Source organism: Gavialis gangeticus, unplaced genomic scaffold, assembly GCF_001723915.1.
Source record: "Gavialis gangeticus isolate Ggan-Ray unplaced genomic scaffold, GavGan_comp1, whole genome shotgun sequence".
NCBI classification, from domain to species: domain Eukaryota; kingdom Metazoa; phylum Chordata; order Crocodylia; family Gavialidae; genus Gavialis; species Gavialis gangeticus.
In genome coordinates, this window is record NW_017728992.1 from 128353708 (window position 1) to 128377361 (window position 23654).

At 47.3% G+C, this 23654-nt stretch overlaps 1 protein-coding gene and 2 non-coding genes across 5 annotated transcripts in view; 2 read left to right on the forward strand and 1 right to left on the reverse strand.

The window, feature by feature from the left end:
- Positions 1–2952: 2952 nt before the first annotated feature.
- TRNAR-ACG lies at positions 2953–3025 on the reverse strand. Its single transcript has one exon. It is a non-coding gene; the product is annotated as a tRNA-Arg (tRNA).
- Positions 3026–3159: 134 nt separating this feature from the next.
- TRNAY-GUA lies at positions 3160–3249 on the forward strand. The gene is given in 2 exon segments: positions 3160–3196; positions 3214–3249. It is a non-coding gene; the product is annotated as a tRNA-Tyr (tRNA).
- Positions 3234–23654, forward strand: part of TRIM55 (tripartite motif containing 55) — a 77318-nt gene continuing 56897 nt past the window's right edge. Inside the window, exons 1-2 of one of the 3 annotated variants that reach the window (XM_019527745.1) lie at positions 3234–3357; positions 21447–21624. In XM_019527745.1, coding sequence (XP_019383290.1) covers positions 3324–3357; positions 21447–21624 — 212 coding nt within the window. In that variant the 5' untranslated portion in view covers positions 3234–3323. Of the gene's footprint in view, positions 3358–20141; positions 20553–21446; positions 21625–23654 lie in introns of those variants that run through there. The other 2 variants (XM_019527746.1, XM_019527744.1) reach the window with 2 other exon arrangements.

Genomic DNA, 23654 nt, shown 5'->3' on the forward strand with positions numbered 1-23654 from the left:
CTGACTACGGATCAGAAGATTGTAGGTTCGACTCCTGCCTGGCTCGGACTGACTTTTTTTTTTTTCCCCCCCACCGCCTTTTGCTGATTTAAGTCCTTGCTTCAGGCCTTGGGGCTGCGCTGCTCATGTCCTGCCCGGTGCCTGCCCCCAGGCTCCCCGGAGGGGCCGGATCCAGCTTTTCCGGTATGCACGGGCCGCACCCGGGGAGGCCCCTGCAGCTGCCGAAATGCGGCCCTGCCTGGGAGCAGTGATAATAAAATCGTGATAACACACAGAGAAACCACGGGCGAGATGGCAAAGAAAAGCTAGGAAGGTGTGCTATAAATTATCAACCCCGGGACACACGGGAACCCAAGCAACAACGATGCACTGCCCTGATTCAGCTGCAATCGGTTATTATTATTTTTAGATTCATCGAGAAGTTGGGCTGGAGGGAACCTCAAGAAGCCATCTAGTCCAAGCCCTTATTATTTTCATCGCTACCACCACCTTATTATTAGTATTGTCCTCCTCATCATCACCCTCATAATTATTATCCTCGTTAGTATCATTATTATTGTACAAGTTACTTTGTAAAAAGGAGCAAAAATAGTTGCTTGGCCTAGATCTACCTCGATGAATGTGTGTTAATTTGTGCCCTGACTTAACTCTTTGTTCTGGCCCTTCAGCCTTAATTAAACAGAGCAATAATGAGATAATTAAACAGGAGCGATAACACCCACAGAAGTGTACTCCCAAGATAGGATAAAGCCCCTTTCCTGAAACTCAAACATTACATTTAAAGAATATGAGAGCGTTTTATAATGTTATTGCTACAAAACTGGAACTTTAGTTTCTCATGTCACTATCTGATCTTTATCAGGAGATGCTATGAAAATCACTGCACGCCGCTATCAGAAAAAGAGGATGTAGGTCTAATTAGAAGGATTTTGCAAAACCTTCAGTACTTTAGGGTACATACAGTGTGTTCAATATTTATATACTATTGCTATAGCTGTTGTATAGCTGCTGGGCATGTCTACATAGTCATTAATGTGCCATAATTACAGCACATTACATTTAGTACCTGTAATAAGAGATACTGATTTAATATACCATAATTGGTGCTACTGCGCATTAGCACAGATGAACATTTTTTGTGTAATGTTGAATGTGCATTGGATTAAATCTACTGAGCGCTAGCACAGTTTTTGCCAGCTGCACTGTTGCACAGCAGAATTAGTCCAAAGTGCATTAAGCATCTCAGGTAGACATGCCCATTGCATATATTATACCACAGTATACCATGAATGCCACATGCGGGGGGGAGGGCACGGCAACTGCCGGCAGACAGGGGCAGGGGCGTGGTGGCGGTGAGCAGGGAGCTCCCAGCTGCGGCAGTGCTGGCGGTGGGCGCAGGCCGAATGGGGAGCTCTCACAGGTGACCACACCACTGTCAGCAGTGGGGGTGGTGAGTGCCGACTGGTGGTTGGCAACCACGTGCAGAATCCACCTGCAGCCTTGGCAGCAGCCAGCGAGAATCAGGGACCACCCGCAGACACCACCAAGCGGAGTGGGGTGGCAAGCAGCAACCACCCACAGGCACCACCAGGAGCATTGGCACTTTTTGCAGGGGGTGCACTGCCAATCTCAGGGGGTGCATGTGCACCCATATGTACCCCCTATGCGTCACCAATGCAGTGTACTATATATAAACTATAATATACTGATATACCTGTGTATATTTACATACACTATGCATCTTATGTAAAGGTCATTTGCAATCAGTGAAGCGAGCATAATAAAAAAAAATGTTAAATGATTTTCAATGGCAAGACCTGGGAATACTCAGCATCTGAAATGTTGCATACTTCAATAAAGCTTTCCCTAAGACAGGGGCGGGCAATTATTTTGGGCAGAGGGCCGCTCACTGAGTTTTGGCAAGCCATCGAGGGCCGCACGACAGGCAGCCGGGGACAGATAAATATTAATTTTCTGAATTTTGGGGATGCCCCATGGGACAGATATAATGACCTGGTCGCCCACGTGCAGCCCACAGGCCACATTTTACCCATCCCTGCCCTAAGATCTGGTTCACAACATACGAACTCTGTCCACCTTAGAACGCAGGAATGGGTATTCTAGTGATTCTCAGCCGGAAGGGTGCAGCACCCTGGGGTGTCTTGAGATCCTTTTGAGGACACCGTGAGGGAGGCAAAACATGGCTCACAACAGAACCTCAGGCTGTGTCCAGATGAGCGCAGATGTTTGGTTCCCTGTGCACAACAAGCAGCGGGACACCTTGTGCTGCTGCTAGTTATCCCCAGGGAATGCCTGTTCCCCTGCCCTCTGGTGGACGACAGTTCACCCCAAGTGGGGTCAGGGAGGCTGAGGCCCAGCAGCCCCAGCAGCTTGACCTTGGGGCCTGGGGGCTTCCCAGAGAAGCTGCAGCTATAATGCTCCTGCAGCTTGGAGCCTGGCCACAGCCGGACCATGGCTCTGGACAGCTGGGCTCCAATTTTCGGCAGCACGTACTACTTCCCTGTGTGCCACCCTGCTTTTCTTCTGCATGGGTTTTTCTGACCCCTGGACCTCCAGGGGTTAAAAACAAAGCTCTGTGCAGCAAGATAGAAGCACGGGAAATGCCTGAATGTGCAGTGTGTGGCATAGCAGATGGGCCCATGGCACCACATGATACCACATGTCCACGTTTGCAGCCTTAGAGATTTTAAAGAGGAAGGGAAGGCCTGGTGTCAGTTGCATGCTGCCCTGTGGGGGTCTTTCTGAGTCCTTTGCAACGGAAGAATTGCTCTCGTATTGATGGTGGGGGCAGTGCCCTGCCCACTCCGTTGCCCCTCACTGGCGACCGAGGCCCAGCCCCGAGGGGGTGGAGCATGATTCACTTCCCACCATGAACAGTTTGGAAATATTCACAGGATGGAAAAGAACCTCACGGGAAGAAAAGTAGACACCCGAGCCAGGCAGGAGTCGAACCTACAATCTTCTGATCCGTAGTCAGACGCGTTATCCATTGCGCCACTGGCCCCAGGCGATGATGAAGCGTCCAGAAAGAGGCAGATATAGATGCTAACGCGCTGAAAAGCCTCCAGCTCCTTTTGCACATGCGCAATCCTGCAGATGTAGGTTCGTGGGGCTCTCTGTTTCAACAAGTCGCAGGTCCCTTCGATAGCTCAGCTGGTAGAGCGGAGGACTGTAGTGGAGGCACGTGCTGACATCCTTAGGTCGCTGGTTCGATTCCGGCTCGAAGGAGACTTCATAGTTTTTTTGCACCCTCTTCCAAGTGTTGCCTTTTGCATTTCAAGTCGCTCCGGCTCTGAATTCAGATGCGGAAAATCCCAGCCCCGCGCAGCGTTGGAGGTTATCAGAAATCGGATCTCTGCAGGGAAGGCCTTTCCCCAGCGCCTCTTGCTGCCGGCAGGAGGCGGGAAAGAAAGGGCCGGGCGGAGCAGCCTGGTCTGGCCCCTCCGGAGCTGGGGGCCCGCGCCGGCCGGCCGCGCCCGCCCCTGGCCCCGCAGCCCGGCAAGGAGCCCCTGGGCAGCCGCTGGCTGACCATGTATATATGGTTCGTGAAGAGCAGGAAGGGCTAGAGCAGCGTCTCTCAACCCGCGGGTTGCGACCCAGAAGTGGGTGGCAACGATATTTCAAAGGGGCTGGGGGTTGGGCATAAACAAGCCAGGGGGCATGGGTCGTGCCAGGGCCGGGCCATGGATCTTTGCAAATGGGGTCCCAGTAGGAAAACGGCTGAGAGCCACGGGGCAAGAGGGTTTGTTTTATTGTTAAGTCTTCTGCTTGAGGTTTAAGTAACCCAGGGTCCAGGGTTGGAGGCAGGGAGGGCCCCATCCCCATGTTACATGGCAGAGTGCCTGCTCAATGCAGCAGAGGCTGGGGGATTCATGCCTGCATTCCCCATGGCACACCTTTCTTTTCTCCCTCCTCCATCACTATTGACCCCCTGGGCGACAGTGACCACTGCCTGCTAGAATTCACCATTCAGCGCAAGGTAGCAAAGGCAAGCAGTCAGGTGGTGGCCCTAGATTTTAGGAGGGCGAACTTCAACGAGCTAAGGAGGATAGTTGGAGAAGCGCTGAAGACTCAGAGGGGAGGGGAGCCGGGTGTCCAAGGGGAGTGGTCGCTCCTTAAGGAGACGATCCTCCAAGCCCAGAGGAAGGTAATCCCCAGGAGGGTCAAAGGGGGCAGGAGAGCATATAAGCCTCCATGGCTCACTAAAAACATCCGGGAATGTCTCCTTGCCAAAAAGGAGGCTTACTCCCAATGGAAAGGAGGGGTCATCACTAAGGAGGACTATTCAGCAGTTGCTCGGGGATGTAGGGGGATGGTTAGGAAGGCCAAGGCAGAGATGGAACAGGGGCTGGCTTCCCGGATTAAGGACAACAAGAAGTCCTTTTTTAAGTACATAGGGAGTAGAAAGAAGGCCCCAGGAAATGTGGGGCCCTTGCAGGACAAGACGGGGAATCTGGTTGTCACGCCAGACGACAAAGCCAACATATTTAATAACTTCTTTGCCTCTGTCTTCCTCAGTAAGGACCAGAACTGCCACCTCCCTGCTGGGCCCCCTTTGGGCCCCGGGGGAGGCTCACCTGGGCCTAGAGTGAGTGAGGATTTAGTTAGGGAGCTTCTGGAGGGGCTGGACATTTTTAAGTCAGCCGGCCCGGATGATCTTCACCCTAGAGTCCTGAAGGAACTGGCTGGGGTCATTGCAAGTCCCCTGGCACGGCTTTATGAACACTCGTGGTGCTCTGGAGAGGTGCCGGAGGACTGGAAGAGGGCCAACGTGGTTCCCATCTTCAAAAAGGGGAGGAAAGAGGACCCGGGGAACTACAGGCCAGTCAGCCTTACCTCGATCCTGGGCAAGCTGTTCGAGAAAATTATTCTGGCACACATCCAGGAGGGGCCAGCAGGGAACTGCATGCTCAGGGGCAACCAGCACGGGTTCATCAGCGGCAGGTCCTGTCAGACCAACCTGGTGGCCTTTTACGACCAGGTCACTAAATCATTGGATGCAGGGGTGGCAGTGGATATAGTTTTCCTAGACTTCAGGAAGGCTTTTGATACTGTCTCTCACCCCATTCTCATTAGGAAGCTGGGGGACTGTGGCGTAGACACCCATACAGTCCAATGGGTCGCCAACTGGTTAGAGAGTCGCACCCAGAGGGTGGTAGTGGATGGGTCCTTCTCGACCTGGAAGGACGTGGGAAGTGGGGTCCCACAGGGCTCGGTCCTTGGGCCCGCCCTGTTCAATATCTTCATCAGTGATTTGGATGAGGGGGTGCAAAGCACCCTGTTCAAGTTTGCTGATGACACTAAGATGTGGGGGGAAGTGGGCACAATTGAGGGGAGCAACAGGCTACAGTTAGACCTAGATAGGTTACAAGGATGGGCGGAGGAGAACAGGATGGGGTTTAACACAGACAAGTGTAAGGTGATGCACCTGGGGAGGAACAATCGGCACCATACATACAGGCTGGGGAACTCCCCTCTTGTCAGCACGGAGGTGGAAAAGGATCTGGGAGTCATTATTGACTCCAAGATGAACATGAGTCGGCAATGTGGGGAGGCGGCTAGGAAGGCCAACTGCACCTTGTCGTGCATCCACAGATGCATCTCGAGCAGGTCCAAGGAGGTGATCCTCCCCCTCTATGCGGCACTGGTCAGGCCGCAGCTGGAGTACTGCGTCCAGTTCTGGGCGCCGCACTTTAAGAGGGATGTGGACAGCATGGAGAGGGTCCAGAGGAGGGCCACTCGTATGATCAAGGGACAGCAGGGTAGGTCCTATGAGGAAAGGTTGCGGGACCTGAACCTGTTCAGCCTTCAAAAGAGAAGGCTGAGGGGGGATCTTGTGGCCTGTTATAAACTGGTTAGGGGGGATCAGCAGGCGCTGGGGGAGTCCCTGTTCCCCCGAGCGCCGCAAGGAGTGACCAGGAACAATGGTCACAAGCTGGCGGAGGGAAGGTTTAAGTTGGACATCAGGAGGCGCTACTTCACGGTCAGGGCGGCTAGGGTCTGGAACCAGCTTCCAAGTGAGGTGGTGCAGGCTCCCACCCTGGGGGTTTTTAAGAGGAGGTTGGATGACCACCTTACTGGGGTCATTTGACCCCAGTGCTCTTCCTGCCATGGCAGGGGGTCGGACTAGATGATCTGCTCAGGTCCCTTCCAACCCTAGAAACTATGAAACTATGAAACTATTTTCCCTCCAGCCCTGTGGAGTAGTGAGCTTTCTAAACTGCCATGTGCTACTAAAGAGCACCCCTAACCTAAAGCAGAGAAGGGAATGAGTTTCTTTTCCCAGTGGGTCCTTGGCCAAGGTCTTTTCTTTTCCTAGGCCAGGCCAAGGGGCCCAGGTACCATGTAATGAATAGGATTGTATAAATTAATGGAGAACAGGATGGAAAAAGGCCTGTGAGGCCTTGGTGTTAAAAAAGAGGCCCGACTACTAGAAATAGAGATCATATAATAAAGTAAATCAGCTGTACCAGGGCACATGTGATCTGCTTCATTGGGTGAAATACACATTGCCCCTTGCCCCTTGGCGCTACAGGATAATGGGCAACATTTTCCTGAGGCTTGAGGGACCCAGTGCTACATACACCAGCAATTCTTGAGGGGCAGAATCAGGCCCCTCAAGCCCTGGCAATGCCTGACCAGCTTTTCCTGTTTAATGCCTCTGAGATCTCTGGGGCACATCTCGGAAGGTGGGAAAAGCTGGGTTACCTGTGCTCGCCTTCGAGAAAGCAAATGGACACCTGCAGCAATAAAGCAGCACAAATTACTACTTTCTGTTGTGACCACGAATTTGGGCATTTGTGGCACAAATTCCCCATATTTGCTTTCATTTTGTGCCACCATAAAACTGTCTATAGCAGCACAAAGGCAACATCTGTTTCCACCCTATGAGTCAGGCAGCGATCCAACCGACAGTCCAGAGCCAGACATTGCACCACAGGCCCTGCATGCACTCACTTTTCTGTGAAGGATATGGATGGTGGCCCTCAGCCAGGCTATGGCCTAGTGCTTTTCTGTCAGGTATGATATTCATCCACAGCTGAATGAGGGCAGCAGAGAAAAAGGGATGAGGAGAGATAGGAAGCAGAGGCCTCCTTTCTAGGGTTTAGGGCTATGGCCTCTGCCTTGCGCTGCTCACACTTTGGACAAAGCTGGAGGTAAAATGCAGCACAGCAGTTAGGACAGGCAACATTCTTGCCTGGCTGCAGTACAGCTAAGCTGTACTCATGACCCACATGTTTCTGAGCTACCTGCTGGTGGGGGGGTGGGTCTCAAATTCCTGGGGCCCTGAAGCTGGGTTTGTCTTGCTCTGTCTTTTGAAAGCATTGTGCATATGCCAGCGGATGAGCTCTTGTGACACCTGCTGGCGCAGTGGCAGCAAGACACTGCAATATGCACCATGTGGGACCAGCACAGCTCCCTCCATTTGACAGCTTGGCTGGTAGAGCAGATCACTGAAGACTTCCTTTGGCAAGGAAGGTTTAATCACAATTCAGAGGAGAGGTTTTCTTTGCTGCAGACATCCATGCTTTCCTGGGCTAATGACATATCAGCCCCTCGGAGATCTACTGTCCTCAGTAGCGTGCCACATGCAGCTACTATGAGCTACATGAACGCCTCATGCCTCCTGAGGCTGGAGACCACCTGCCAGTGGTAGCAACAGGGGCGTGGCAGCAGTGAGCAGGGACCACAGGCAGCTGCGGCAGTGTTGGCAGTGATGGGGGGTGGTGACAGCCGAATGGCTATCGGCGACCGCCCACAGGCAGCAGTGAGGGAGTGGGGAGAGGGTGGCGAGTGGTGACTGCCCGCAGACACCGCTGGCAGTGTCGGTGGCAGCCAATCTCAGGGGATGCACATGCACCCGTGTGCACCCCCTGTGCATCACCAATGACCTAATTCCAAGGACCTAGAAGGGATTGCAAGTCCTGTAATACACTTCCCTTTTTGTGGCCTCATGCACTTCTGCAGGAGGCATCCAGCTGGCTTGGGTTGTAAAACTGCCCTGCAACTGCTGCCTACCAGAGCCCCTTCCACTTTACAAAGCTTGGCAGGGGCAACCACAGAGGCTGAGTAGGCTTTGTAGAGGCTGGGGCATTCTCATGAAGTTAGATCTGTGCTTGGCTGGGTCCCTGTCTCCTGCTTCACTCTGTTGGTATTCTGTGCTTGGTTTTTTCTTTTCTACCAGTTTTTGGAGATGTGGGATATGCAGAGAAAGGGCGTACAGGGGAGGAAGTAGAACAGGGGTGCACAAAATATGGCCCGCAGTCCCTATTCAGCCCTCCAGTTGATCCTATCTGGCCTGCTGGCCGCCTTCAGGAGCCTGAGCTCTGGCCATGGTGGGGGTTTAGCCTGGGCAGCTGCCCCCAACTTACTCAGTGTGGCACAGCAGCAACAGCAGCTCACTGCAGTGGGAGAGTAAGACAGCTACCAGTAGTGGCCTTAAGGGAAGGGCAACCACTCAGGGCCCCACACTTTAGGGGGCCCAAATTTTGGGGGGGTTAACTTTTTGCAAGGAAGTGGTTCTATTTGCATTTTAACACTCAACTACTTATCTAATTCCTCCAAAAAATATTAAAAAGATCCATGATACAACTGTGGTGGGTACATACCTCTAAGGGGCCCCAAATGGCTCTCTTGCCCAGGGCCCCAACAACCCTAAGGCTACTACTGCAGCTACTTAGCATGCTGCATCAGACTACATCCCATGTGGGGCTGGCCGGTGGGCAATTATTGGCGTTGAAGGGCCACTTAAAGAGTTTTTATGAGCTGTTGAGAGCCAGGAGGCAAGGAGGGGATGGATGCGGGGTGTGCAGGAATCTGCACACTGCATGGCCTAGCCTGGCCCAGTTGCAGCAGAGCAGTTCAAAGCACAGCCCTTCCTCCTCAGGCTGTCAGCAGTGGGCAGCAGGCTGGACAGGATCAGTTTGCATCTTCTCCCCACTTCCTCCCTGCCCGCTAGCCTTCAACAGCTCTCAAAAACTCCTTAAGTGGCCCTCCAACCCAAATAATTGCCCACCCCTGAGGTACAACACACACAGAAAGAAACGCCTTTTTACTCTTTACTACCTAACTACACCTGGCCCTTCGGGCTCAATAATTGGTGCGTGCTGCAGTTGTGGTGATGTAATGGTCTCATCAACACTGCAGTATCTCATTCACTTTCTTTGAGACAGCTCTCCCATGTGGCCCATCCTTCATCCCTGAGCCAGCTAGTTGAGCAGTGTCATGGTGTGTCTGCACTTTTCTGTATCTTGCATTTCATTTTCTGCCCCATTCAGAGGCGGTCTTTGTGAACATAAGCACTGTTGCCTCTCCAAAGTCAATCCCTTGTGATCTGGGATGGAACAACAGAGAAGGAATTTCCAGGAAGGAGTTGAGGGCCATGTCTCATCATAGCTCATCTGCAGATGGCCTAGTCTGGCCATGTGCTGCCCAGGTGTGGCACCCTCCTCTGAGTTTGGGATTTCTGCTCCTCTTGTTTATGGAGGCTTTTGTCAGCAAGGGGTTGGGGGGGTGATACATTTTTTGGCTGGGCGGCAGAGGGCAGCATGACATTTGACAAAAAGGAAGGCTGGACAGTGTGGTTTGCTCTGTTAAATCTCTTGGAAGGGAGAGCTTTTGGATATTATATGTGACTGATTGATTTCAAAGTACAAGTTATGTGCTACAAAGGGGGCCCTGAGTTCCGGTATGGCTCTGGTGTGCAGCAGTGGAGACAGGAGCATCTTTGTAGTGTTGGTTCTGGTTCTTGGGGGGCAAGGGGAGGCAGTTGTGTCCATCTTTCTCATCTCCTATGCGCTGATAGAAAGCATCCTCCTGCCCCAAGGGGCAAGGAAGAGGGCAGCTGCTTTTCTAAGCTGTTCTTTGATTGAACTTTTCTCTTTTGAGATTCAGTTTCAGTTTGTTTTGCTGAAGAGAGACCTGGGGAGCTAAGTTAGCATGTGGAAGGAGAGAGGGTTCAAACTGGAAAACATTGCAGTGCCACTGAATAGTCTTTCTTCAACAGAGAGGCTTTGACTGAAAAATTTCACCCAGCATTTTAGAATAGGCAGCTGTTTAGTGTCGGCATTTATACACATACTTTTCTGTCCTGCGATGTACCAGAGAGCCGCCATCTGCAAGCAAACGCAATTAATCCGTCAGGGTGTTTTAGTTCACATTAATCTCCAATGTGTTTTAGTTCAAAAGTGCTCCACCATCATTTTCTCAGCACTGATGAGCATTTCGCCATTTATACAAATACATGTGCCTAGCACTGTGGTGCAAGCATGTGTACAAACGCCCTCCATTGTGAAGTACTAGAAAAAGACACATTAGCCTATTTTAACGGGCACCAGCCAAAGTGCACTTTTTATGACACATTAATGTGCATTAAAATAGGTTAATGCTCATTAAAGTGCATGTGCAGATGCTTCCACTGTGTTCTTATTTCATCAGAAGGACATATTTGAGCTTGTTTTGTCCTTCTTCCAGTGACCGCCCACAGGCACCACCAGCAACGTCGGTGGTGCTTTTTGCAGGGGGTGCACTGCCAACCTCAGGGCGTGCACGTGTACCCCCTAAGCTTCACCAGTGGCTGGTTGAGTGATTGCTGAGTGATTGCTACCTGACAGAAGTCCTAACGAGGGAGCAGAGCCAGTCCAGGCCCAGCAGGATTTAAAAGGAGACTCTTTGAGCTACCAGGGAGCCAGTGAAAAGGGGCTGCAAACAGGGCAAGCAGTTCGCAGGTCAGTTTGCAAATCTGTTTGCCCCCCACTTAAGGGGAGAGCCTTTCACCTCGGTGCGAAGAAGCAGGGAAAAAGGAACGTTTTGGGGCCAAGGAACAGTAAACAGGCCAGCTTCCAGGTGAGTTCACTAGGGAAGATGTGCTTAGAAGAAGGGCAGTAAGAGAGAGAAGGGGATTAAGAGATCCCGGGTAATGGCTGGAGAATGTTGCAATACCAGAACCACAGCCACTGCCTCTGCTTGCACCTATGAGGTTTCTGTCCAGACAGGACCACTCACCATTGGCGCTTCTACCCAGGTCCAGATTTGGCACTTTGACAACTGTGGTTTGCTGACAGTGATGGCCAGGTTGGGCTGTGCCTGTGGTGTGAGTGGTGCCCCCTGGTGGTGTCTCTTAGGGAACAGGCAAGAGAGCTACAGGAGGAAGTGGCAAGGCTCAAAAGCATCCTCCGCCATAAGAGGTTAATTGATTCAGTGCTGAAGGAGACCTCCGGGCCTGTGGAGAAAGAACTGCCAGAGGCAGCACTAGATAAGAGAGAGGACATGGACTCCCAGGAGAGTGGAAGCTAGAAGCTTATGACCTCTGGCAGCAAGCAGAAATGTTCACCTCCACCTGCAGCAGTTCATCTAGAGAACAGATATGCAGCCCTAGCAAACAGAGAGGAAGGAGCACATTCCATTGGTGGAGGAGGACAGGCCAGGCCTCACCAAGGGGGAAAGAACCAGATGACTGCCACCAAGAAGAAGTGGCAGGTGGTGGTGGTTGGAGACTCCCTTCTGCAGGGGAGGAAGGGAGTCATCTGCTGACCTGACCTGTTGCCTTGGGAGGTCTGCTTGCCCGGAGCCTGGATCCAAGATGTCATGGAAGGATTACCAAGACTCATCTGGCCCTCTGACTACTAGCCCTGGCTGCTCATCCATGTGGGCACCAATGATACTTCCAGAGGAGACCCTGAGCAGATCAAAAGTGACTACAGGTCTCTGGGTGCAAGAGTGAAGGGGTCTGGGGCTCAGGTCATGTTCTCCTCAATCCTTCCAGTCAAGGGAAAGGGCCCAGGCAGGAATAGGTGAATCCTGCAGATCAATACCTGCTGTGCAGGTGGTGTCACCAGCAAGGCTTTGGCTTCTTCAACCATGTGATATTGTTCCAAGAAGAAGGATTGCTGGGAAGAGATGGGATCTACCTGATGAAGAGAGGGAAAAGCATCTTTGTATTCAAGCTCCCTAACCTAGTGGGGACGGCTTTAAACTATTTATGTTGCTGGCCCACAGGTGAGCAGCCAACAGTGGCAAAATAACAGGTTAGACCTATTTTAAAAAGTTGGATGTGTACAAGCCCATGGGGCCAGATGTGATGCACCTGAGGGTGCTGAGGGAGTTCGCTGACAAGATTGCAGAGCCCCTGGCCATCATCTTTGAAAACGCATGGCAATCAGGAGAGGTCCCAGATGATTGGAAAAGGGAAAACATAGTCCCCATATATAAGAAAGGGAAAAAGGAGGATCCAGGGAACTACAGACCAGTCAGCCTCACCTCAGTCTGTGCAAAAATAATGGAGAAGATCCTCAAGAAATCCATTTCTAAGCACTTGGAGAAGAAGATGATTAACAACCGTCAGCATGGATTCACCAGGGTCAAGTCAAACCAACCTGATTGCCTTCTATGATGAGATGTCTGGTCTGTGGTTTCAGGGAGACTATTAGATGTAGCATCTCTGTGGCTGGAGGTTCTGAGCTTGAGACCATAGGTTGTCAGTTCAAGGCTCTGTGTTACCTTGGTTTTAGGAAGGCTTTTGTTACAGTCTTCCGCAACATTCTTGTAGGCAAATTAAGGAAGTATGGGCTGGATGAATGGACTATGAGGTGGATAAAAAACTGGCTGAAGCATTGAGCTCAGAGGGTAATAATCAATGGTTCAATGTCTAGTTGGCAACCAGTATCAAGTGGAATGCCCCAGGGGTCTGTTTTATTCAATGTCTTCATCAATGACTTGGAAGGTGGCATCGAGTGCACCCTAGGCAAGTTTGCAGATTATACCAAGATGTGGGGAGTAGTAAATAAGCTGGAGGGCAGGACTAGGATTCAGAGTGACCTAGGTAAATTGGAGGATTGGGCCAAAAGGAATCTCCTGAGGTTCAACAAGGACAAGTGCAAAGTCCTGCACTTAGGACAGAACAACCCCATGCACCAGCACAGGCTGGGGGCTGGCTGGCTGGGCAGCAGCTCTGCAGAAAAAGACCTGGGGGTTACAGTGGACAGTAAGCTGAATATGAGCCAGCAGTGTTCCCTTGTTGCAAAGAAGGCTAATGGCATACTGGGCTGCATTGGTAGTTGTGCTGCCAGTAGGTCAAGGGAAGTGATTATTTCCCTCTGCTCAGCACTGGTGAAGGCATATCTGGAGCACTCTGTTCAGTTTTGGGCTCCGCACTACAGAAAGGATGTGGACAAATTGGAGAGAGTCCAGTGGAGGGCAACAAAAATGGTGAGGGGGCTAGGGCACATGTCTTATGAGGAGAAGCTGAGGGAACTGGGCTTATTTAGTTTGGAGAAAACAAAACTATGGGGGGATTTAATAGCAGCCTTCAACCCACCTGAAGAGGAGTTCAAAAGAGGATGGAGCCAGAATGTTCCCCGCGATGGCAGATGACAGAACAAGGAGCAACAGTTTCAAGTTGCAGCAAGGGAAGTTTAGATAGTAGCAAGAATTTTCTCACTAGGAGGATAGTAAAACACTGGAACAGGTTACCTAGAGAGGTGGTGGAAGCTCAATGCTTGGAGGTTTTTAAGACCTGCCTTGACAAAGCTTTGGCTAGGATGATCTAGTTGGGGATGGTCCTGCTTTGAGAAGGGGGGTGGACTAGATGACCTCCTGAGGTCCCTTCCACCCCTAATTTTCTATGATTTCGTATAATATATCTCCTGTGGTCTTCTGTAGTAGTCTGAGATTCTACAAAGATCTACAACAGCTTTTATCAGATTGTTTTCAGAAGCTGAACTATAACTAATTTGGACACAAATTAGTTATAGTTACATATCATATGTGCACATATGGGAGATGCACCAGATATAAAATGTTAGGTCTCAAAGGTCAAAATAATGTTGTACCCCAAAGGTTCTATTTCACCTAAAGTTAGCCTGTTTATGCCAAGGGCTCATTAGTAAATATTTATCAAGTGACATTTGGTGATCAAAATAGAGTACTTAGAAATACACCATGTAGTTTGCACCCTGAGTATCATGTAGTTTGAACATGGTTTAATTTTGCAACTAGTTCATTTATTCTGTTTGATAATCCATTGCAAATTTAAAATGAAACTAGAGCTTCCATGACTTGCCTGCCACAGCTGAGAACTCTAATACACAAGCTCTTGTGCCCTTGGAAGCGTATCCCCTATTCTGGTGCTACTTTATCAGAAAACAAATGAACACAATCAGGCTTAGCAGAAGAAAGGTGAAAACCTGGTTGTGGATGGGGATGGGGAAGACTCGCGCTGAAAGACTCATCAAAAATTCATACTTTTGCAGCCAACTAGGCCTGTGTGAAGCAGCAGGTATTCACTTTGGATTTAGATTCAGCTGACTCGGAGGGACAGTGATTTGAATTTGACCAATTTGATTCAACTGATTCAGATCTCAAGAGTCAGCACCAATTCGGAGATTTGGCCATAGACTGAACAGGCAGCAGTCCTCACCATACTGGACACAGCTGCCTCCAGCTGGTAAGTCTGCTGTGGTGGGTGGAGGGATTGGGGCTGGGGCTGGGACAAGCTGCACAGATCCAGGGGCATACGCCTGCTCCCATGCCCTCCCAGACTGGCGGTATGCAGCGGCACGCAGTGGCGGGAGCCCCCCTCCTCGAGTCCTGCGCCCCTCCGCCCCAGTTGGGCAGCTTGTCCCAGCCCCAGCCCCAATCCCTCCCTCACTGTGGGGGTGTTGATCTGTCCCTCCTCCCCACACACACCCCCCTTCCCTCCCCCCTCTGTCCACCACAACAGACTTACCAGCTGGAGGCAGCTGTGTCCAGTGTGGTAAGGACTGCTGCCTGTTTAGTCTATGGCCAAATCTCTGAATCGGTGCCAAATCTTTTCTGAATCAATTCGAAGTCTTCCGATTCAATTCAGAGCTTTTTATCAGTCTCCCGATTCGATTCGGATTCAGAGATTTGGCCACCAAATCAGGCTGAATCTCTTCCGAATCAAATCAACTACTGAAGCTTCTCACAGCCCTAATATCAGCCATCAGATTAACTAAAATGGTTGATGTGAGCAGGCACAAAACACAGTTTTGTTGTCTTAATCTGGATGTCCAAGAAGACATACCCAAAGCAAATTTATGTGAGCTAGGTTATCTCCTCTGCTACTGCAAATGGAGGAGATCCAGTGGATCTCCCACCTGATGGACAAAGTGGTGGACTATTTCTTTCATGCCACTATGATGCTGTTGCTGAGCAGAGGGAAACAATGCCCCCTTCCCATTTTTGTTGCCCTGCACTGGACTTTCTCCAATTTGTCCACATCCTCTCTGTAGTGGGGGGCCCAAAATTGAACAGAGTACTCCAGATGTGGCCTCACCAGTGCTGAGCAGAGGGAAACAATGCCCCCTTCCCATTTTTGTTGCCCTGCACTGGACTTTCTCCAATTTGTCCACATCCTCTCTGTAGTGGGGGGCCCAAAATTGAACAGAGTACTCCAGATGTGGCCTCACCAGTGCTGAGCAGAGGGAAATAATGGCAAGGAAGTATGAGGCTCCTGTGCTAGACTCTGATGTCAAGAGCATCTCATTTATTCAGTGCAGCTGAGAATGTTGCTACTTGCCAAGGAGTAAGGGAATGTAACACAAAAGACATTTTAAAGGTAAATAAATGAGGGGAGCATTGAATAAAGGTAATTTGAGGCTGTCTTCATCAATGTAAAGGTGGGTTATCTTGAAGTGAAATACATGCAACATAGCTGCATTACTATGGGTGCATCTACACATGCCACTATGGCACCATTGTTACTGCACCATCTTTTAGTACCAAAAGGAAGTACTAAAAGATGGTGCAGTGACAGCCCATACTGCTCTGTGTATGCTACACACAGTTATTTTTAGGTATTATGTCACCACAGCAATGCGCTATAATAGGGGAGTGCATTGCCACAGTGACGTAGCATCACGTGTAAATGCGCCCTGTAAGTCCTAAGTGTAGAAAAGGTACTTGTAGCAGTTAGGATAAGGTAGCTAGGCAAGATCAGCACTGTACTTCTCTCCTGTACATTGATCTTCTCTTGTTTACCTCATAGTAAAACTAAAATGGCTGGTATCTATTACGTTTTACAGTGAGAGAGTGATTATATATGTTAGTTATCCAATGGTAAATGCACATCTTTTGCAAGTTTCTTGTCTGTAAAGACATAGCCTTAAATGCAGCTGCTTCTACCATAAATAGCAAAAGGGCATAATCTTCAGAGGTGACAGTGAGGAATGTTATACAATGTTAGTTCAAGATAAGAGGCTGTAAAGCAGAATTCTTTGAACATGACACCCAGGACATCATAATAGCATTGATACTTGACCCTTGGCACCACATAACCTCACCCACATCCTTTGGATCCCTTTCCTAAATCCAGATAGTCTTCTGTGGCTGATTTCCTCCTCAGCCTTTATTCTACTAGCCTCCGTTTTTTATATATTATGAAAATAGAGGAATTAAAAACTATGTCAACAAAGCAAGCATATCTGTCACACTGCAAAACAGGGCTTCTTCAGTAATTTTCAGTGTGAGCCAGCAATACAGATGACATTGCTTGGGTAAAAGTATCAAGACATGTATATGATTAAGTCATCACTGTCCCTTCAAAATAACACCAATGTATTATGTACTTATTTGTTTCCTGCATTAGTGCCCAGGCTCCAGTCATGATGGGGTCTGAGTGATGCTTGGTAGTTAATGGATGCATCTGCACGTGCTGATTTAAGGCACATTAGCCATTTTTAAGGAGCATTAGGCAAATGTACATTAAGTTTAGGCATGTGTAAAAGGTAGGCCATTCTACCATGACAACAAGTGGTCTCCCCTCACTGTTGTGAGGGCCAGGCAGGGGAATGGGTTTCCTCTGGGAACCAGTGAGAACCCAGAAAGGACAGAAAGGCTCAAACCTCCCTCTCAGTATTGGTTCTTCTATTCAAGCTGATGAGGCAGGCACTAGCAAGGAGCAGAGGCATAACAGGGCAGCTCTGCACCCCGAGCAGCTGCAATGCATAGAGCAGCACCTGCTGCAGTAGTTCCAATGGTGGTGGCACAGTCAGCCATTGCAGGAGTGGTGGCTATTTTTGAACTCCCCACAAAGGCAGCTCCCAGGGCTGCAGGCCTGGTCACCCTTCTCAGTTTTCAAGAAAGACTCTTGCAACATCTACCACAACCTCAGCACCAGTGGGCACATGTACAGTGGGAAGGCTACCTGAGATCACATCTCCTATGTAATCATCAGCCATGTCATTCAGGGATGTGAACAGAAGAGTGTGATCCCTGACTGCCATATAGCTATCACAAGTTCCTAGTGTGGACGAAGCTGCATTGGCAAAACCTCAGCTTTACTGGGATGGCTGGTTTGTCCCAAATGGAAAAAAGTCATTTTACTAAACTAGTAGTACAAAGCTCAGCTGGTGAATATAAGCTGTGTCTACAACAGGAATGTTTTGCTGTTGCCATATCCCAGAATTCCTCTAGTAGCATAGTTCTCCTGGGATGGACGTAGCCTGGATGAGCAGGCTTAGAGAAGCCAGGATATTTTAATAAGCAGGGCTGGCCCTGGTACATCATCACAGCCTATACTGCAAAGAAGTCGCTATTATACCTATTGCTGTACACAGCTTTATTCCCAGATGGGATAAGCTATGCTGACAAAAGAACTGTGCCAGCTAAGGGTGTGGTTTTTCACTCTCCCAACAAATGCAGTGATGCCAGCAATACTATGTAATGTAGACCCTGGCTATAGGCACAGGTTTCTGCCATCTATTCTCTATTACAGCGTAACTGATTTTTGTCATAAGTCCAGCACTGTGCACAGAGCCAGTGTGCCAATCTGAGGGAGGAGAAACTGCTAGACAATCGTTTGGAAATACTGCACTCTGAACTAAATGCATTTCACCTAAAAATATGCAAGAGGGTCATTCTTGGATTTCTGGTGCAGAAATGGAGTCAGTCCATTTCCTTAATCATTGACCTCTTGGCTGAAATTCTCCTTAACAACATGAAAGGGATACTGTCTACAACCACAACCACATAATTAAGTTTCTACTAGAAGAATTCCATGCTCATATTCTTCACTGGTAACCTATAGCTTACTGCTACTATAAATATTTTCACATCGTTATACTGACATTCAAGCAAATTCTGGTTATACTCACTGGTTCATAAATCTCCACCATTTAGTAGCCCCATCAGTTCAGCTAGCTTGCTCCCATTCAGTGGTGTATAGACATTTCAATACACTGACACTTCTGTTCTTCAACTTTCTTTCTCAGATGTTTCCCATCTTCTGCCTTATTTTATAAAGAGGAAGCACATGTCTAGTCATCTCAGTAGAGCAAAAGTCATTTTCTTTCACTCTCTGATTTAAAGCTAGCCTGTGGTGCAAGGGTGGGACATGGAAGAGAAGGCAGTTGAGTTCTATCAGGGGAGGAAACAGGGAGTTCACATTCCTCAGTACATTAAAGTCATTACTGCCCCTGTCCACAAATGAAAAAGAAAGAAGAGATGCATCTCCCCTATTGCCAAAAAAAGATTCTCTTCATCTCCTCCTCTTTGAGCCAGAAATGTCAGCTGTTCCCTGTTCAGCTGCCCAAACAGCTTCCCTTTACAACATCTGAGGTCTTGTCTACATGAGAAACTTACCCACTTTCACTCAAAACCTGGGTTTAAACTGATGTGATTAAACTGTGCAAATTTCACGCACACACAAGACCTTTGCCAGATGTATACATCTGGGGTGAGGAATCCTGTCCTCGTGGATTTCAGTGGGATGAGGATTTCACCCATGCAGTGAAAAAATATGCAGTGCACTGAAAATCAAGAGCAGACTAAATTTAATGTGAGTCAATTATATTGCATTCAAAGTGTATTATTCATTTTCATATGAAAGTCAGTAATAACCATCTTTTAATCCCTGTAATCCGCTGCCAAGTTTCTAAATTGGTGCTTCCTACAAACCAGAGGACCTTGCTATTGAATTTAGATCCATCTTCCCCTAAAGCACGTGCAGTGTTTGTTAATAATACTTGTTTTGCACTTATCTATCCAAAACACTTTTCAAGCATTAACTACTGTAAACACAAGGGCCTTCCCTTCTGCAAGGTACATTACTGGCAAATTATTCTATATTGCACTAATTACTTTTATAGTCAAATAAAACTGATGATTATATATTAATTACATGTACAGTATGAAGCAGACAGTAAGCAACTGCTTACTGTATGTGTGGGGGTTTGGGCTTAAATTTGTGGACAGGATATTTATTGCTTGTACAGTTGTGAGATAAATTATTGGCAAATAGAAGCACAGATGGCTTTGCCCTAAGATCAGGCATCACATGCCAGAAATTATCTGGGAAATTGTCATTTTAAAAATAACTTTAGAACAAGTGCCAAGTTCTGTGAGATCTCTGTGTCGAATAAACAGATATAAACACAACACTGTCCAAAGCTAAAATATATTTGGATTATACCATGAAAAGCAGGAACAATTAACATTTATTCTCTGCCAGTAAAAATGAAATCTTTCCATATTTCTTTTGTGTGCTTTTAATCAGGAAGTAGAATCCATGCTACATTTTTGTGCATTCTTTAACTGCTTTGGAAAAAATGGACCAAATACTCATGCTCCAGTTTCCTAAAATTCAGTTGCAAGTTAAAGCACAATTATAGTCAAGTGATTTTTAATTAGTTCTTTAAATTTTTATCTTTAGGTTCTGTTTTTTTTCTGAAGGGAAGTACATCTGCATCTCACTGATTTCTGTTGTTCTAAAAGTCAGACTTTTCTAGTTTATTAACATGTACAAGTAAAGCTATTGTAAAGAATCTACAGTTATGGTAAATTTGCAGTGTGTTCAGTTTATACTGTTCATTACTCTCTAGTAACTGAGCAATGATTTTTATGGTATATTCCTACTCCTAATGGCATTCTTTCTTTTAATAGGAAGCAGTATTGTGTCATTTGGGCCATACAATTTCACTGCCATGAAGAGATAAGAACAAACTAGATGACATTTTACCATACCGTTTAAAACTTGTCCGTTGCTAAGGGGTGGGGGAGGGCTGCCATGTGTCAGTGACAAACCTCAGCTCCTCTCTCACCTCCCTCCACCTCCTTCTCTTTCTGAGACAGGAATGTTGATCTCTCATCCCTGTTATCTGTCACCTGTCTGAATCTGTCCTCATGTCACTTGCTTATATGGACAAGTTAGAATGGCAACTTCTGACGCTCTGCTGCTAAAAACAGCCTCAGCTCCCTTCAGCCTATCGTTTAAACAATATCCTCCAGCAAGAGAAACTCAAAGAACATTTGATCACACGAGCCTTGGAATTATTTCAAGGGAACTAACCCGGAAACTGACCAGTAGCACCCTTATTCTGAACATATGCACCTTGGAATAGCTAGGGATGAGCACCTCTTTGAATTACAAGTCCTTTTCCAAAGAGCAGCAAACCATGGATAACCTGGAGAAACAGCTTATTTGCCCCATCTGTTTAGAGATGTTTTCTAAGCCTGTGGTCATCCTTCCTTGTCAGCATAACCTGTGTAGAAAATGCGCCAGCGATATTTTCCAGGTAGGTTCATTTCAGCCTAAAGATCTGCCAGCCTGAGTTCAAATAGCACTTGCTCAAGGCAAAGAGAAGAGCAACATTTTACAAGATTGGCTTATTTACTGTTAATGATTGGCAAGCATTTAAAAAGGCATAAGTAAAAGCAGAACATAGAAAATTTCTTTGATGCGTGGCTTCCTTTGCATAGAGACCTTTGTGGTTTGGACTATATAAATTGTTATATGATGTTCTTACATACAGTGATCACAGAGCCATGGCAACTGTTCTGATCTGGCCCATTGTCTTTTGCATTTTGATGGGTTCCTGACATTTATTTACTTATACTAAATTCATTTTCAGCATTTACAGAGATTTAATTACGAATTGGTTTGTTTAATTATTATCTTTTTGCTATCTGTGTATCTCCAGGCAGATTGCTACAGTATTATTAGCCAGTAGGCACCAAGTGAAATAACATTACCTTACATATTTCTTTTGGGGTTTTTAGCCAAAAATCTCCAGTTAGGTTAGTAAAGAATTATTGGGCCTAATCCAAAATTTGTTGGACTCATGGGAGTCTTTTCATTGACCTCATTGGTTTTGGAGTAGATGTTAAATAGAGAGCTTCAGTAGCATAAGTGAGGTGGGGGGGTGACTGAGGTAGCTGCTCCGAACACTACCTTGGAGGGACAGCAGTGCAAAAATAGTCATGCCACAACATCAACTGAACACCCCACCACCACTGGGATGGTGGCGCTGCCCTGTGCTTTGCGGCTGCCACAGGTGTGCTACTACATCTCTGGGTGGCTGGATGTATGTCTTGTGTTCTGAACATTAAGGCTATTACCAGAACAATTGCAAAGTGTTTTAAGAAGGTATGCATGGCCTTATTCACCTATAATTTTATTGCTTGGCAAGAACAGGCCTCCAATCCATACCTCACAACCAGGGGAGGCACCACTGTGGCTTCAGGTGGTCGATTTCGATGTCCCTCATGTAGACATGAAGTAGTTCTGGACAGACATGGTGTGTATGGACTTCAAAGGAACCTTCTGGTGGAAAATATCATTGACATTTATAAGCAGGAGTCTACCAGGTAACGTACTCGTTTGTATCCTTAACAGAATGTTGACAGTACAAGCCGACGAAGCTTATGGTTGTGGAAGGTTCTCCCTTCCTTTCTTGCCTTTGTTTTATAAGTTGTTGGGTATATTTAGTTATTTTATCTTTTGGAGATGGTAGCGTTATCCCGTTGGGAGAATGACATATCATACATGCTCCTGTGTTTACAGTAGAATAAAGTCAACTCTTATTTATTTTATATCACTTGACCAAAAGCAGTGTTCAAGCAGGTGTTGAGCTTTTGCTTCTAGTGCTTATTCACATAAGTAATACTTAGTCATGGACACAGAGTTCTGGAAGTCAATCTGGTTAATCATATGAATTAGGACCACTTTATACTATAAACTTTTCAAACCCATATGTTCCACAGCTTGTCTTCAGGCATGTACTCCTAGGTTAATAAAATGTTGGCACTTGCTGAAAAGCCCTGAGGGACAATTGAAGCAAAAACAAATACATTTGAATTATATTCAGAAGCCAGCCCGCATCATAATAAATTGAATCATCAATATTTAAAAAAAGCATGCCTGTCAGCATAGGATGTGAACTAATGAAATCAAGTCTTATTTAGGACTCACTTTCTGTATAGAAGAGACTGAAAACGCCAAAAATAACAGTTCGTGACAATGCTGTGTAGCTGTGTATAGGAAAGCCAAAATTCTAGAGGAGAAGAATGGGTTAACCCTAACAAGTGAGATTAATCCTACATTACAGTCACTTGCAGCATATATATACATGAGTCATCTATAGGATAATATCATTGTTATTTTTGTTATCAAAGGATAGGTTGGGAGGGTGCTGATACTTAATGGATCACACTTCAACTCAGAGCTTAGGAAAGAAAATTGAAATAGTGGACCTGATCCTGTAACTTATGCCAAGCACATAATCCTTCCCTACAGAAGCAGTTCCACTGACTTCACTACAAGTGAGGGCTTGTTTATAGCAGTGGTTCTCAATCTCGTTCAACTCAAGGGACCCCTCAAAAAAAGCCAGCCCTGTTTTCACTGTTTGTTTTTTTTTACTACAGAAAAATAATAAGGCAATTCTTTTGTTGCAAACAATTCAGAAAGGCCACAAAAGGGCAGAATGTTTTTGATACTATAGGTTCCTATTTGAAATCTCTGGGTTTATCTTGTGAATCATGTGTAGATGCTTGCATATTGTGTGGCACCCTTATGCACCCTTTAAAGGATCTCACAACACACCCAGCAGGTTAGTCGAATCTTTGTCAGATATATATGCGACATGCAAAATGGACCCTGCCCCTTGGCCAGAAAACAAAAGAATGAAGGAACCCACAGTTGCAGTGAGTCCTCTGTCTTCAGTACAAAAGGACTCTCTTCAGCATGACATTTCTATGTTTGAAAGTGCAGTAGTGGCTGAGCCTTCTAACAGAGGCTGAATGTCTCCCAGAGCACCCACTGCAGTGCTGTGTCTCAACACTAGTGCTGCCGCACAGAACTGGGCCCACAAGGCATGATTCATGCTCAGACATTCAAACACATACCCAAACACTATTGTGATCTAGCTGTTTTTGAGGGTAGGTGTTCCTTCGGGGTGGAGGCTGCTGTAGGTGAGCAAAGCCTTGAGGCTAAGCACAAGGCCAAACCAAGAAGCTAGGCAGCACAAAGATGGTTTAAATCTGTCTTTCCCCCTTCCCTTAGAAAGGCTTCACCAAGCAGAAGCCATCTGCTTTTATGAATCTGCCCCTGTATGCATCAGTAAGATGCACCTGTTATTGCTACAGGGAAAATCACTGAGGAAATCATTCAACAAATCTGCCACGCTAGATATAGCAGTCAACCAAACAAGCTGATTCTTCACTTCCTGTATTTTTCTGTACAGTTGTGGTTAGCTCCAATAGCATGGAGAAGTGACTGAATTTTACTAAAGTTAAAAAAACCCTGGCAAATCACTTAAGATCTTTTACAGGTTCTTGTGGGATGACTGCAGAATAAAGCCATGGGACTCTGGGAAAAAAAACCAATGTGACACACTGCA